At 38.4% G+C, this 16,622-nt stretch overlaps 3 protein-coding genes across 5 annotated transcripts in view; 2 read left to right on the forward strand and 1 right to left on the reverse strand.

The window, feature by feature from the left end:
* The window catches only part of Syt14 (Synaptotagmin 14), a 32,818-nt gene extending 27,391 nt beyond the window's left edge, over positions 1 to 5,427 (reverse strand). For both annotated transcript variants that reach the window (XM_022078349.2, XM_022078348.2), the window contains exon 1: positions 5,171 to 5,427. In XM_022078349.2, the coding sequence (XP_021934041.1) occupies positions 5,171 to 5,204 (34 nt within the window). In that variant the 5' untranslated portion in view covers positions 5,205 to 5,427. The remainder of the gene's footprint in view (positions 1 to 5,170) is intronic.
* Positions 5,428 to 7,001: 1,574 nt separating this feature from the next.
* LOC110836783 (optic atrophy 3 protein homolog) lies at positions 7,002 to 9,251 on the forward strand. The gene is made up of 2 exons (XM_022078357.2): positions 7,002 to 7,208; positions 8,204 to 9,251. Exons 1-2 carry the CDS (start codon positions 7,067 to 7,069, stop codon positions 8,770 to 8,772), a joined length of 711 nt encoding a protein of 236 aa, XP_021934049.1. The 5' UTR covers positions 7,002 to 7,066; the 3' UTR covers positions 8,773 to 9,251.
* Positions 9,252 to 9,660: 409 nt separating this feature from the next.
* Positions 9,661 to 14,660, forward strand: mtTFB2 (mitochondrial transcription factor B2). 2 transcript variants are annotated; one of them, XM_022078356.2, is made up of 8 exons: positions 9,661 to 10,953; positions 11,071 to 11,134; positions 11,633 to 11,793; positions 12,169 to 12,316; positions 12,691 to 12,830; positions 13,370 to 13,531; positions 14,025 to 14,182; positions 14,311 to 14,660. In XM_022078356.2, the coding sequence occupies exons 1-8, from the start codon at positions 10,723 to 10,725 to the stop codon at positions 14,552 to 14,554; spliced, it is 1,308 nt and encodes a 435-aa protein (XP_021934048.1). In that variant the 5' UTR covers positions 9,661 to 10,722; the 3' UTR covers positions 14,555 to 14,660. The 2 variants fall into 2 exon arrangements, with proteins under 2 accessions (XP_021934048.1, XP_021934047.1); XM_022078355.2 differs by having other exon boundaries at positions 9,661 to 11,134.
* Positions 14,661 to 16,622: the final 1,962 nt, after the last annotated feature.

Below are 16,622 nucleotides of genomic sequence, written 5' to 3' on the forward strand. Positions count from 1 at the left end.
TAATAAGACAGTTGATTCGGTGGTGAAGTAGGAGTTCATCGAGTCGAAACAGGAGAAACACGTATTTGGTGTCGACGTGGTAAAGCTCTGACCGAAAAAGGCGGGAAAACAGAGTGGACTACCAATTTTTTTAAAAATCAAAGGGACATGTAGCATGCAGGAAGAGATGAGAAACACAAAAACAATTTTTGACACAAACCCTGAAAAGAATAGACCACTTGGTAGTCCTAAGCATAGATGGAAGAATAATATTAAAATGAATGTGAAATAAATGGCGTGTGAAGGTATGAACTGAGTTCATTGGGCTCGGGATAGGGGTCCACTGTGAACACGGTAATAAGAATGTCTTAACCAGCTAAGCGACTGTCAGCTTCTGAAGAAATATTCTGCTGCATGAAGTCACTTATAAATACGAAATGAAAGTTCCTTTTGTAAAATGCTTTTTAAGAGACGTACGTGGTGCTGTTAAAAAGAGGTTTTTTGTTACTGGATGTCATAAGAACCAGATTTAAATATCCATGGAACAATACGTATAACTCGACGTTTCGTTATGTCGCTTTTAACAATAGAAATTTCACGACGCACTTGCCACATTTCAATCAATATCTTTACGTAATCTTTTTTTCCCATTGCATAATTTATATGCGCTTATAATATGAAGACAACGAAATATATCTAACCCTTTAAAGCCGATTGGTAAATATTTGTACCACCTGCTTTACCAGTCAGTAACCCTACGATTTGTTTTCGCTGATTTCGAATTATTCTCAGAATAAACAGCGATTATTTCCTTAAACTTTGTAATGGTGAAGTGTAGTGTTTTCTTCGCGGTACGGACTGGATTCTTAAATATAATTTAGACGATCGTCGGCTTCAAAGGATTCTTAAGTCGTTGACACAAAGTGGAGTGACCACGGCGGTAACCCGTGCCCCCTCTAACCACGCATTGGGCTTGTCCAAGCTCTTTCTGTGGGGGTCGATAATGGGGTAACGACAGACCGTCACTTCAACATTCGCACAAAACAAGTAGTTCTATGACATGTCTTGCTTCGCGTAGCAGAAATTTTGTAGTCGTAATCATAAAACGCCTGAGCCTGTACCCCACTTTTCCTACAATTTGGTTTTTTGATATAAACGTACGTAGATTTGGTCTATTTTGATTTAGGGCTCTAAATCTAAAATGTTACTCACTTATTGGATTTATAAAATCGTGCTATATATCCTGCCCATTATTTTATTATTGACTTAATAACTTTAATAATAGTAATAATAAACGCCGAAGTCACTAAATATGTAACTGTATCTATTCTCTTAATTAACTTAACTCCATGGAGTAGAACCCTTATTGAAAAAATACTAGCCACTCATCCTATAAATTCTCCGCATCCATTTTATTTATTTATATAATGTTTATTTAACGATTTTCCAGTTCCTCAACATAGCCTTTATAGCATTGAAAAAATGAAAATTAATGAACAACGATCCGAAAAGGATATGGAACCATTCGAATTAAAAATGTCAATTTTTTTGTGATTTAAATTTTAATATATACAAAGATTTACCGACATAAATCATTACTTTTTTTCTGGACTAAATCCATCGTTGAAGGGGGTCCAGAGATTGGGATTATCCCCTTCTAGAGGAGACAACAGAGTAGATTTTTTTATCACCTGAATACGGGGACAAAGCCAGCCCCCGAAACGTCGTTGCTTTATTTTAGTACTCTGAAAAATGGATTTAGCACAAAATAGTAACAGACCATCGTTGAAACATCTTTATAAAGTTACCTTAAACAACACAAATGTTATCCTTTTGTTATTTATCGTAAGTAAAAGTATGTAGGTATTTGTTAACAGCACTTGCGAGCCCCTTATGACTGCAGTCCCATGCAAGTCTTAAAACATCCACTTCAAAATGTGATTTAAAACCGAATGTAGCCACAGATTGTCGTTAACCTAGTTCCGTAATGTAAAGTTTACTGATTTATTGCAGTCTGAGCAGAGTTAAATCCCTGAACGTCGATCCTCGGACACTTAATTTCACTCCATTAATGATCAAATCCTTGACATGAGATAGAACGTTCTCACAACAGTTGAGATGTCTATTTTTGTCTACTGTGTACCTAAGCCGTGTGAATTTGTAGGTAGATGTCAATGTTTCGGAGGAAAATTCAGCTTACATATTCAGGACTGAAGTTGGGGGTAGTATGCTTCGGCAAAAAAAACGCTGATATCTACCTACAAATTCACACGGTGTTTCAACCCTGAAGACCAACATCAGCAGTTCTTGAAATGTTCAATAAATAGTGATGGCACACGAAGTACAGTGGAACCTCGATATAACGCGGGTTTCGGGGGTAGGGGCAGCTTTAGTACCCGCGTTATATGTGAAATATATATAAAACATATGTATTCGTGTTTGGGGGTATTATCACAGCCGCGGTATAACGAGGCGCGCTATATCGAGGTTCCACTGTACTTGATTCTGTCACACAGATTATTCTGAGCGAGAGGAGAGTTGAAGAATTTCGGGGTCAGCTTATTTAATTGACGGTGTTGAAGAATTATTCCTTAGGCCTACGTACTTAAAAATAGGCCTGATGATTTTACTAACTCGGTGTGAAATTTTGTCTCTCATCCCAAGGGAAGAACACAGATTATGGGTGAGATCTGCTGTTTTCCCAACCGTGAAAATGATGTTTATAATCTCCTGAGTTCTGGCGCCGTGTGGACCGAGCTGTTCACAAGACGCCGGAACAGAAAATATCATCATAACCATCATCATGACAGATTAAGTGTGTTTGAAAACAAGGTGCTGAGTAGACCATTTTGGACCTAAGAGAGAGGAAGTGCAAGGCATATGGATGTTATACGGAAGCAATACACCCAAAAGATACAAAATACACTGTCACAATTTTTATTCTATTGTTGTAGACAAGACAACAATCATGCGCCTTTGTGGCGCGACTTAAGCTGTTCTTCCTCTTAACGCTACGAAACTTCCTTTCTCTCTCCCTCCCCCTTTTAGAAGTTTTTTGGTGTTTTCCACCCTCTGACATGAACGAAAAACACCTTACGGGTCCGTCTATGTCTACCTGTCGCGTGTTTCGCTACAATGGGACTGGAGGTTCCATTGTTGTAAAATACTTTTGTGCAACAATTACTTTCGATCGCATTGGTTCAGAAATTACCTACGTGATGTGTAGTGAATAATATTCTTTTGAAACTTTCAAATCTTGTAATAATCTGTCTCGTGTAGACTGCAGGTCTTCACTGATGGAGGTTGAGTCCATTATGAAACTGTTAATTTACGGGACAAGACAGACGAACGCAGACATCCATTTCAGCTGTGATATTAACCACAAACAATCACTAAGAATAATTTTTTCTTAGAAGTCAGTCTAGCAGTCTCTGAACATGGCTGCTTATTGCCGCATTTAGTGAAATACAACATTTTGATAAAATGCAATTGATTTTAAGAGTTGCTACTTTTTTCTTACGTGGAGAATGCGCTCTATCATGTAGTGTGAGACCATCTGAGGTGTTGATGTCACGTGGGCGTAGTTGTGAACGAAATCTTACGCTGACCGTTCTAGAGACGTTTACCAAGACGCTGGATGGCGTCGAAGGTGATTTATAACCCTCCTGATGACCGAGTAAGCTGTCGTTGTCCCTTGCCCACGTCCGTCTTCGCAGATACAATGTAAAGACAGAACGTCGAGTGCTTTAATCGTCTCTGTTAAAAGTTACACTTGACTTTTACGTTCTGGAAGAAGGAAGTGATTGCTGCGAAGAAGGGAGACAGAGAGAGAGATTTAGGAACAAAAAGAGAATTGTGGGAGAGAATTGAGAGATAGGGACAGCATTACTGTTTGGGGGGGGGGGGGGAGTGTCTTACAGTCAGAAGACTTCCAGGCAATGCCCGCTCGTCTTACCGAAAGGACAGAGTGAAGACTTTAGGATGACAACAGCGACGACGGAATTTTGATTCGTTTGTTGGCGACCTTGAACCCGGAAGTGACCCACACATACCAAACCAACAGGAAGTGTCGTCACCTTTCGGATACCACCGCTTTCAGGTTGGTTGTGCACTGAACCGTATTATTAATATTATCATTGCGATCAAATGAGGGTGACTTATGCCAGACATGGAGGAAATGGCATCCAGGCATGGATGATAGGATAATATTAAAATGAATCCTGAATAATTTGTGATGCTGCGAGATGGATTCAAATGACTGAAAATAAAGTCGAGTGTCGAACCTTCCATTTTATATAAAATAAGGGGAATCTTCTATTAGCTGGTCCATACTTCATTCAGGCTTACAGTCAAACACGAAATGCTTGTTTATCGGTTGTATTCGCAACGTTATTTTACATCGGCGCGCCTGCAGAAATCAAACTAGGCTACACGCATTAGTCGGGTGCTGGAGAAGTGGTGTAGGATGTAAGGAGAGAGCGTTTCTATTAATCACGCTTTTAGGTCTGCTTCGTATCAAGTGAATAGACTAAACTCGAGGGTAATCAGCTTCACATTATCACTCTGCCCAGCACCCGAAACGTCGGTAAGCAGCCAAGAGACGACGCGTCATAACAATCAAGAAATTCGGCAAATATATTGACAACGTCGTGAAAACAGCGAAGCGTTGTGGTTGTAATTTCGCATGTTTGGAGATTTTCTTTGGCGTCCGTGTTCCTCTCGGTTCTAGATCATTCTATTCTGCAGATTTTACTTTAATTATATATTATTATACAAAACACGTTCGTTTTTGCAACTTGTAATTCTGTTTATCGTTTTAAAACTTGTGTATTTTCTGTTTTCGTCTTTCAACCGGAAACGATAACATTAATATGGATCTTAGGGATACAAGAACCGGTAACTGGCTGGCTAAGGGCTGAACGACCGGGTTTGACCTACTTTTTATTGTGATACGACGTACTACGTCAAGGCTGACAGGAACACCGTAGATGATGTGCATATCAACCGGTTCTTGCACCCACCAATGATTTATCTATAAATTCACTCGTCAATCTATCGATTCATCCGTCCTCCAATTCATCCATTTATCTCTTCCCCCCTCAATCCTTTCGCCCAACTACGTGAGTAAGTCAGAATGTTTAGGTGTAACTGCTTCGGAGTGCATTCCACAACAGAAACAAATCTCACTCACCGTTCATAAAATGATCCGATCCAGCGATCATCATTCTGTGAAGACTTTGCCCGGTAGAGAAATCATCAGTCTGTGTGTGTGGATCGCGTTGCTAGCCCATGAGCGAGTTCAGTAGATGCACGCGTCCTGAACCCGTGATATCACTTCACTTTCATTGCCTTTGAAACTGCGGACGCCGTACCGAAAGCCGACCCGAGACCATCATCGTAAAACGTTCGCTACTAACTGCTGACCGGACGACGCCACTGGCGGCAAGTCCACTATTAAGGGGGAGCGGTACAACCTGCAGCGCATGCGCCCTAGCGTATGCGTATTGACCAAATATTGCTCCTGCACACACTAACAACTAACCCAGATACTAATTATACAAGAAATGTTGTGTTCCGTGTACGTCCATCAATTTGTTTCGTTTAACTATGCTTTATATTCCTCACAATGGGAATGTCTCGCTGTGGCTTCAGCTTACGTAATATTTCGTTCTCTATTTGAAATGCAGGTCGTAGTCAAACCAAAATTACCGAGCGCTGACAGCTAGTCCTGGATTCAAACCCAGGCTCTGTTCTGGAGGGAGTGATGATCTGGTATCCGGTTTTGTGGTCTTTCAACAGTTTTGTTAAAAAAAAATAATAACTTCTGTAAAAAGACAGCAGAGTTTTGTTAATACGGGTTATATTCAAAATTCACTTAAAATTGTGTCATAAAATTACTTATCTTTCATAACTACCTGTTAAGACAGTTAAAATTACGTTCAAGGAGAGAGAAAATAAATTACCAAGTAAGCTCACATAAAATTCCACATACCTCTCGTTAACATTAAATCCATCTTATCATTATTCATATACATGACTTAGCTCTAATTCCTTCCTTAACCCCACACCAGTAATACACGCAATCATCCAATTGCCTCTCAGATCCCTGAAGATGGAGGCAGTATGTTTAACCTAAACTTTGGTGTCTCCCTGTAAAGTCCACGTGGAGTTTCAACCCAGAAGAACAATATGAGAATCATCACCGCCGTCAGAATCTCATATCTCAAGGTTTACAAAAGATTAAAAGTGTTAGAATGACATAAAATATTAATTAGTTGTTTTATGTGTTCTTCTCACTTGGCGGTGAGTCATTCAACGGGTTTTGAAAAAAAAAAAGTATCTTCCCTTACAGGAAGCCTACATTCATTTACAACAGAATAGATCCACTATAACACATGCCTACATGGACGTTCTGAAACTTACCACCTCAACAAGTACTGTTTCAATTGTTGTTGCCAGCAAAGTTTACATCTTTTTGCAGCCTAAAGGTAATATCGTTTTAGATGCCTTTTTACAACCTTACACACAATAGAATAGAATTTATTTACATTCCATAGATCCTTCATAGGCCTAAGCCAAGGATGTAGAACAGGTCATAGCACACATACAATACTGGTTTCTAGTACAAATATAAATACATAGTTATAACAGCTATTGACAGATTTTTCGAACTAACAGAATAACGTCTGAAAAATTATATAGGTCGAGTAAAGGTAGGATGTAACAACCAAAACTGACATCTGAGATGACTGTCTTCTGGGTTATTTCGCCGTGTAGTGGTAGAAATTTACCGACGTTTCAGAGGTGCTTGCTTTCTCCAGCATCAGGGCTATCTGTTAATTTCGCGATACGCAGCCTTTGGCGAGGAAGTTTCCCCCATATCTCAAGAAACATCTGTTCATCAGAAGAAACAAGTTTTTCACAGAAATTTAATCTTCTAAACGACATCGTAAATTCGTAGTTCGTTAAGTTTTGCATTAGTTTTGTTGTTATTGGGTCAGATGGCGTTGGTTGTAGAAAAGACGAGTTTATCACTTGCAGTTTCCATGTAATATGTCAGCTGTTCGTGTTGGTTTTATAAATAAAGATGGTTGTGGGTGCTTTTCCGATAGCAAAGTTAGGTGCTTTGTTGTTGAGACAAGTAAGCAAGCCCATAGCAAATATGCTCATCAAAAGGGCAAAAAATTATCCGTTTTTTAGGCAATATATATGTATGCCACCCGCTCAGTGTAAGTAATCGTCATTATAGGTTAAGTGATGAAAAATTCAGCTTTAGTATGTAAGAAATTAAACTGAATACTGCAATTAGGTGAATAGTAATTGAACCGCATTATTTAACGATTTCAAAAATAACAAGACATCTGAACAATCAGATCAACTGTGACATCTGCTAATGCCATCTCAGTAATATCTTCTTAATAGCTAAGTAAATGGACAGTTGATGTTTTATCCTTAACATCTCATCTTACTGAAAGATCTGAAGTTAGATTTAGTTTCAAAAGAAATGACACAAAATTACTTTGAGGCTAATATTACAGGAAACTTTATTGAGATCCCTTAAATAGAATGATATTCATTACTAGTATTATCTTTATCTGTTTTGGTAGAGCTTTAGGAAATAAATATATTTCTTATCTTTAAATCTTGCTAATCACTTCACACAAATTTATTATTTATAGGAGCTGTCTTATGTAATATTACATGTTTGACACTTATCAGTGGGTACAAGGCATTCAGAATTAAGTTTGAAGTAACAAACATTCTCATGTACGCTTTCAAAACCATGACAAGGAGATGTTTATTTTGTTTTAATGTAACTCACAGAGAAATGGATACTCACCTACAGATTTTCTGATTATGACAGAATAACGTTTCTGGGATGAGTAATTGCCAGTTTAAACTAACTGTCAAAGATGCAGTTTCAGATGTAAGAAGTTGAAACTTATAAAGGAAAATGTAGCTTTTGTTTACTTTGGGATACACCAAACTCCAACCTCTGGGCACTTAACACCATAGTTATATAATTAAGCAAGTCACACACTAAATTTAGCCTTTGAAGCTGATGTAGAATAATAAATAATCTATAAACTGAATTGCACACTACAGTGTTCATTTGAACAATTGTCAATGAGACATAAAGTGAAAATTTAGTTTGCACAGTGTATATTATCTTTGTGACTGTAACTATTTATCTGCCTTCATTACTGTTTATTTTTTCTGACAGTTTACAATTGGTGTGAGGTGAAGTCAAAAATGTGGATTTTGAATCTTGGAAAACCAGTTAATGTTCCATCTTTGAATGAGACAATGGCAATAGAACTAGGAGCCAATCTCATCGGTGAAGGCCTCATATTTGTGATTGCAGCAGGTATTGTGTTCTCGGAATACACCCGGCAGGTACGGAGGGATCGCTTAAAGGAAGAATCAAGACACGATGAAATAGAGAGGCTGAATACGATACTCGAAGACCTGTACTTTCATAGCGAGAAGCAAGACGCACAAATACGAGAACTAATGAGGACCGTGCACGACCTTCAGGGTCGAGTTATTCATAAACCGTGGCTAGGTCGGAAGGATTTACCACCCCCCACACCCCCTCCACCTCATTCTCACTCATCCCATCCTCCGCTACTTCAAGTGCCAGAATTGGATAATGATGATAAACGTAAACAGAAAAGCCCTGAACATAATGGCAAACCAGTTGACTGTAGTAACAATGGAGTCATTTTGCAGGCTTTAGATTATTTTGAATATGAGGTAAGAGGGAGAGAGTACCACATATTTGAATCATAACTGTAGGAACCCAATGAACAATCAGTGTGAAGTACTTAGTAAAAGACAGACATTATCTCAGGCCAACGAGAAACATCAAATGGAATCTTTAATCCCGTCTGATATCAGTATAGGTTTTCACGACGTTTTTGATTACTGAATAGATACTTTGCTGTCCAGAGTTGAGATTTAAGCATGGACGGCAAACATGATGAGATGTCTGAAATGTATGTATATTGTAAAGTTTTTTTTGTAGGATTTTAATTACTTTATTGGTATGAAAAACTTGTATTTAATTTTGTAAACCAAACTGTGAATATGACATGTATTGTTAATGTGCAATTTAAAAATATTTTTTATTTTACAGCTGAAGTATATGCATAGCAGGCTCAGAAGTTTTGAATACTATTTTAATAGCTTCTGTGTTGTTCATGTACTATAGATTGTAATAATATTAAACATCTGTGATGACATTGATTCATATAGGGATGTGAAAAACATGAATCGTTGTTCAGCCACCATTTCATGCACATATAGTTTGACTTCCTTCAAACATTTCGATAGGATGGCCAGATATTGAGTGAAGTGTTTAATATTTTATTTCTGAATCTCTCTGGTACCATAGACCCATTTTCCCCAATCATCTCATACACTCTGAATAAAATGTAGACTAATGAAAATACAGATAAAAGGTGAATTTTTTTGTCATGTTTCTTACTCCAATATGGAAGAGAAAAATGTAATAAAAAGCTTAAAACTTAACAGCAAAAATACAAGTGGAATTTAATCAACTCGTGGACCCCTGAGGCACAACTTGTAGAACCCTGGTTCAGAAGCACTGGTCTAGGATGTAGCTTGCCATTATTTGTTGGTTCACATTCCTTATTTGTAAGGAAAGATAGGCTTTTGGAACTGTAATATTTGTGTGTTACCCCATAGTAATGTTTGAACTTCATTAAACTTTTTATGAACATCATATCACTAGAGGACACTCCAATTTTATATTTTTAATTGGCAAAATTTTGTGTGGTAGTAGATCTTTAAAACATATGGAAATTTTGTTGAGGTTATCTTTTGTGGAACGAAAAACTACAACATGGTAGTCATGAAAATTCTGTACATGACTGTAATTTTAATTCCCTGTACTCTTCTAGTGTTTTACCCCCATAGATTGACAATTCTGATATCATATCTGTCTAGGGAGAATGCAGAACAATGCTGTATTCTTTTGTAGATCTGCTCATTCCAAGATTCAGACCACACTGGTTATGGAATCAGTTGAAATCACAAAATGACTGTTCTCATTTGAGTTATTCAATTTTTTTAATGCAGTGTAAACCAAAGATGATGAAAATTATCCAGGATTCAAACACTCAATTTTGGAGAAGTTCTTACAACTTATCTTCAAATTTTCCATCTATAAGACACATTGCATTATGTGCATCTTTGCACTGAAGAAGCAAGTCTGGAGGAGTAACTATGGTTTATCTTGTGAACAAGGTGGCAAGTATGAAAATGGCTGTCTTCTATGTTCCTGCACTGTGTAATATGGTCCATAATGCATATTTTAAAGAGAGACTATTGTATGGGCAGAGTCATGGACATATGCTTTGATAGAGGAAAGTGAACTAAACCAGCTGAGTTTAAATTCCTGAGGGGAATAGTGCAGGAAATAGACTGAAATGGTCTGAATATGGAATGTAACGTATATGTGCACATTTGTCTTGCCGCTTCTTTTATTTGCAGTTGCCGTCACTGATGGTGCCTACGTTGGTATTAATCGGTAGACGATGGTGCTGTAACAACACTCTACGAAACAGAACAATTCTGATCGCGCGTAACATCATGTTGAAAAACGAAAACATCTGAATAGAGCTTCGCGTTTTGAATTTGTTGTATGCGTTAACATGTAATCCGTGGTAAAATTTAAGATATGTGCTTCATTTTTAATTTTGCAGGCTTTGCTGTGAGATGTGCTTAAAAATGTTTAGAAAGGTCTCATCCGTCATGCATAATAGTTACAGTGTGACAAAAGTTTTGCATAAACATTTGAAAGTGCTTGTAATTTTTTGCCGTAGCACGAATTCTGTAACAACGCCTGGATTAATTTTGAGGAATAGGAATTCTTCGACGGAGATTGGTGTACAGACTGATATCAAGCAGAATACTGCAACTGGGAGTGAACATGTGGTCACAAATGAGGTTACATCAAGTGTTCATAGTAACATAAATACGTCTAAGAAAAAATATTCGAAAGATGTTTTAGAGTACTTGAATTCTAAAGATTATCTGAAGCCTGTTTTGTGTTCCTTCCCTCAGAAGCTTCTGAAACGCAGGAAAGTAGCCCCAGATGCTCTGTATACTGTAGATAGAGATGTTGCAAGTAAGTATAGCAGAGGAATTTTATGGCACCCAAAGCTTTCAGTTTTGTTCTGTTTTGTATAGTGCTATCCCAGTTCTCAGACTATTTCCACTGTCTTTCAAAGGGAATTGAGACCTGACTGTAGCAGAAAAAAACTAATTTTATGACCTAACATGATGTGTGGTACAGCTCTGAAACCATAACTCAGCAGTCTCCCTTAGCCATGTGAGTGATTTTTAACTCATACAATTAATGAAATGTTCCTGGCCAGATTTTCATGTGTGATGGTGTATTAATTATCAAACCCATAAATAAATGGTTTTTTCCATGTGGTTTGTGCATTTGTAACAAGTTATTTTTAAAAAGTTTAATATTGCTCAAAGATCTGTCATTTCAGACACACATGAGAGACAGCATTATCTGAAGCTCTTCTTTTCTTATATAATATAGAACACTTTTTAATGAAAATATAATTCTCTTCTTAGTGAGATCGGATATAACTGTTATATTTTATTTCAGAGAATCTGGTTGATCAAATTGCACAGGATATTGTGAAAGGAGGAGCTCCAGTGTTTGAGGTAAATCCAGGCCTTGGGTTTATATCCAGGGGGCTTCTGGCTGCAGGTATTCAAAGATTGTGGCTGTGTGAATCGGCAGTATCATTTGCTCAACAGATGAAGGTAAAAATATTGGATAGAGTCCTTCAGAAACTAATAGTCACTCAGCTTAGAAAATTCCCAATCTTCCATGGGACCTGAAGTTTAATTTTGGTGTTCACAAAAATATTTCTTGTTGGTCTCTTTGAAATGACTGGTTTAACAAGCGAATGCCACAGGTCCTTATCTGGAGACAGATGAATCTGATCCCTCCTACCTTATTTCCATATGATCCATTTCAATACTATCATCCCATGTCTTCTTAATAATCTTTTATGGTTATTATAGGGAATTAAAAGGGAAGAACTGGCTAAATATTTAGGAACTATTTTAACAGGATTTCAGAATTTTCCTTCTTTTGTAGTTTCTGATACACTGCATTTTGTTCTTTTGTTGCAGGAATTGCAAAATGAATTCCCGGAACGAGTCAAAGTTTTAAATAAGGATTTATTTATGTTAGCGAAACTGGCTTACCAAGATAATATGGATGGTGGTTCGCGAGTCCAGAGCCTCTTTCACGGAGTACCCAAAGCAGAGTGGGAGGACGGTAGGTATTAAATTTACTGCAGTTCTGGCCAAATTTTTATACAGAGGCTTTTGTATTTTTGTGTTCTAAAAATGCATATTTGCACTGTAGTTTTCTAGAAACGGTCGTCATGTTTATTTATTCTAAGCATACAGTAAACACTACAATTATGAATGTGTGGATTATATATCGGTGCTTTAATTTGAATTTTATTTGACAATAATCCATTCTGTACTGTAAATGCATCTAAACGACGCGAAAGCTTTTGAGATTCCTGTTTTACGGCGTGTGTGTTTTGATAAAATTTTATTGTTGCTGTTAATGTTTGGATTGGTCATATTATGAGCCAAATTTAAAATCCGGAAGCAACCCAAATTCTGATATATTTGTTACAGATCCCGTAATGAAAATAATTGGTGTGTTGCCATCCTTGTCATTCATCAAACATGTAATTCAGAGCCACGTGTTCCAAACTGGCATTATTGCATATGGCAGACCAGAGTTTTACTTTATTATGTCGCCAGCTCAGTATTTTGTAAGTATCTTTTAACCTTTCATGTGTGTTCCTTTCAACTTTTGAATCAACTAATCAATTTCTATGAAATTTGATATCAATGTTATACCACTGAAGGGCACCCTAGCCCCAAAATTTTAAATTTCTCTACAGCATAGTGGACATACAAATTGTGTGTTGGGAGTGACGTCAATTGATAAAGGGTTTAATAATAGAACTTTAAAGAGTATGAAACTGTTACTGAGGTAACTTTTGTAAAATATAATATGACTTGGTTTTTTGTGAAAATTTTGGTATAGCTTACAGTGATACAGTAACCGATTGAATTTCTCATCTCTACCGACAACTACTGAATTTATTTTATTTCACAATTATATAGAAGGAATTTTGTAAGCTACATATAAATTTTATATAATTCTAGAGTTGAGAGAATTTTGATGTTTACAAGATGGCCACAGTCGTACTCTGTTGTTTTATTTTACTAGCGATAATAATTTTATGTGGTATATAAGAATGTAAAATTTAGCAATTTATAATTTTTGTTGTGACTTATGTTCCAGTACTTGACTTGTCGTCCTGGAGATGGCTACTTCTTTTATAGATCCACTAGTATACTTTTCCAACTGATATTTGAATGGAATTTGCTTGAAAAGCTTCCACGTACAGGATTTTTACCCTGGGAAGCTAAACATTCTATCAAAAAGTGGTCAAAGCTGGTGAAGGTGAGCATATATTTAGTATAACTGCCCTGAACGTAAAGGAATAAACTTTAGCTTGTCGCAAGGCCTCTACCTGTACACAGGACAGCACGACACAGAAAAACGCGGACACACATCCATGGCTTGAGTGGGATTCGAACCCACGGTCCCAGCGACCACGCGGCCACTGTGGACCTCATTTATATGGGCATGTAGCAAAATAATCCAGAAGACCATTAATGACATCCTCTTTGCTTTGAAGACTTTAGATGTCAGACTGTAATTTATTTTTCTTTTTAATAGTTATAACCACTACATATTTTATTTGCTAATTTCTTAGGTGTTTAAAGTAAATCAAAGTGTTTAATGAAGGCAACAGTATTTATTCACAGAGGAGTTCTTGAAGTCAATTCAGCGAAGAACAAACTGCAGTCTGTCCTGAATTTCTCTTCGGGCCTATCGTAGGAAGCGAGAATTATATTTCTACTGCAGGAACCTTCATCATATTTCTTTTTAGGTACAGACTATTGATCCAGACTTCATGTACCTTGTGAAGATTGTTCCACGACGAGATTTCTTCCGAACGGTTGTTTCAGCAGACCAGCTACAACCGCTCTGGTTCTTTGTTCGTCATCATTTGAGAAGTCGAAAGAATCGAGTCATACCTCAACTAGAGTAAGTGACGGTATTTAATTTTAGAAATGTTGTATTAATTCAGCTTATGCTGTGTATTGGCGATGACTTGTCTTATGTGCAGTGTTGTACAGCCTGCTCTGGAAAAGACATTTATTTTCTGTGAATAGGAAATGGATTCCTGGGTGTGGCCCTCGGATTATTATGGATGGGATGACGATCTTCACGGAGTTTGGTGATCTGACTCCGCAGGAAATATTGTCGGTATTTCAGAAGTTTGTCAGCTGGCCAGAATATCCTGAATGTCCATTTCTTGCTTCAATGGAGACCACGTTCATGAAGATGGAATCAGCCACTTATAATATTGAAAAGGATTCTGACGATGAGATTGAGGAAGTTGATGAACAATCATAGATCTGAGATGAAGGAAGATGCTGAAAGCCGTGACTTTCGGAAGTAGTCATTTCATCGTTGTATTAAATATTTTTCTTACATATGTAAAATATTAACATTGCTTAAAGCATGTGTTCATTTCTTTATCCTTCTCCCCCTGATTTCATTGACATTGTGACCATCACACAATATTTAAAGAAACAAAAGGAAGAAAGAATTAACACACATGTTGTGGTTTGAACAAGCGGTTAGACCTCATACATTCAGGTTGAATGAAACTTCAGTTACTGTCAGCTGGTTGACAAATCATTATCCATGATGTTGCAGGATCCCTCATAACAAATTTATAGGGCATTATTGTCTTCAAAATATTGTTATTTATGCTAGGTCTGACAAGTAACACGGCTGATAATTTTGCGCAGTAATTGACAACTCTGTTGAGATGGCATGTTGTTTATTCTGTTTAGTGATTGCAGTAATAGTTTTGTTGCCACGTTGTTTCATCTGTTTGTCAGAAACATATGAGAAAAGATACTATGAAAGATCATGACATGTTGAAAAATGTAATAATTGATGAGATTTAGGTCTTACAATACAACCTGGAAACAAAAACAACTTCTCTCAAAAAAAGGCAGACTTGAAGTCAAAAAGAAAGTGTGACTGACTAAATGGAATTATTCCAATAATATCTAAAAGAGAGTATCATTATGAATTGATTCCTCCAAAGATATGTCAACCAAGCATTCTTCCTTGAATTTTTTAGATTTTTTATTATAACAAGGTGCCTTTCCATACAGCACTTGTGGTAAAGATATTTTTGACATAAATACGTCTATACGGAAGGGTCATTCGGCAAAAACAGCGTTACGATTTGTAGGATCCATATCAACAATGTGTAAGTATGGAACCAACCAACCAAAGAAGCTAACTGAGGGCAGAGGCCTGCGCAAGCGCAAGCATCGTCCCTACCTAGGTGAAACCATTCCTGCGCACAAGACGCATTGCTGGAAATGGTAAACGGTCGTAATATAAGAACGGAAATTTTGCTAACGCTAACGGGGTTTCGTCGTGGCGGGAGCCTCGACCATTCAAACTGGGATTTGTTGCTGCTGATGGGAGGTTATCCTGTCAGGCAAGTTGTCGAAGGAATTTGGTTGGTTGGGTCTCTGGGGTATGAACCCAGAGAGGGAGGGGCCGTTTCGGCTGAAGGCCTCTGCGGCATGGGGGGAAGATCACTTCAGCTGATGGCCTCCATGATCGGGGGGAAGGGTGGCGGGCCGTGCCCCTATTAAGTTATACCCTGGCATTCGCCTTACAACTGAGGAAAGCACGGAAAACCTCAGTCAGGGTAGCCGAGTAGTCTAACCACTCGTTGTGCTGACTTGGCCGTCTTTTGGGGATGGCTTCGGCTGGCCTGCTGAACATCAGTCGCCCTCGGTTGCCCTTGGGTGAACTCTGGCAGCCCTCATTCGGCACGAGTGTCTTCCGAGTTGCCGAACTAAGGGGTTCCCCACACCAGCTAACCTCGAGTCAAACCTCTCAGTTAGTGCTCTGATGTGGTCGGCAAAGAAAGGGACCCCCAGATCCTCATGTATTTGCCTGTTACTAACGTACCAGGGCGCGTTAGTAACAATTCGAAGACACTTGGATTGCAGAACTTGCAGCTTCTGGACGTGGCTGTGGGCAGCTGACCTCCAGATCGGGCATGCGTAATCCATTATGGGACGGATGAGCTGCTTATAGAGTAGTACACCGTTCCTGATTGACAGGCCACTTCTCCTATTGATAAGCGGGCCTAGCACACCTAATCGTTGCGCTGCCTTCTTTCCCACTTGGTTGACGTGCGCCGACCAAGTAAGCCCGGCGTCAAGGGTGACCCCCAGATACTGCGCTGTTTTGACCCATTGGATCGGCTGTCCGAGGAACTGCACTGCTCGGGGCTGTTGGATGTGTCTTCTCGCGGAGATGAAGAGAACCGCGGTGCTCTTCGAGACGTTGATAGCAATCCTCCAGGCCCTGAGCCAGAGCTCAAGTCTACTGAGGTAGGTCTCCAGATACCTGACGAGAAGCGTTGGGCTACGGGACGTGG

This window comes from Zootermopsis nevadensis, unplaced genomic scaffold (assembly GCF_977971745.1).
Source record: "Zootermopsis nevadensis isolate Lab colony 2312 unplaced genomic scaffold, Znev_1.0 Znev_ptg000010l, whole genome shotgun sequence".
Classification (NCBI taxonomy): domain Eukaryota; kingdom Metazoa; phylum Arthropoda; class Insecta; order Blattodea; family Termopsidae; genus Zootermopsis; species Zootermopsis nevadensis.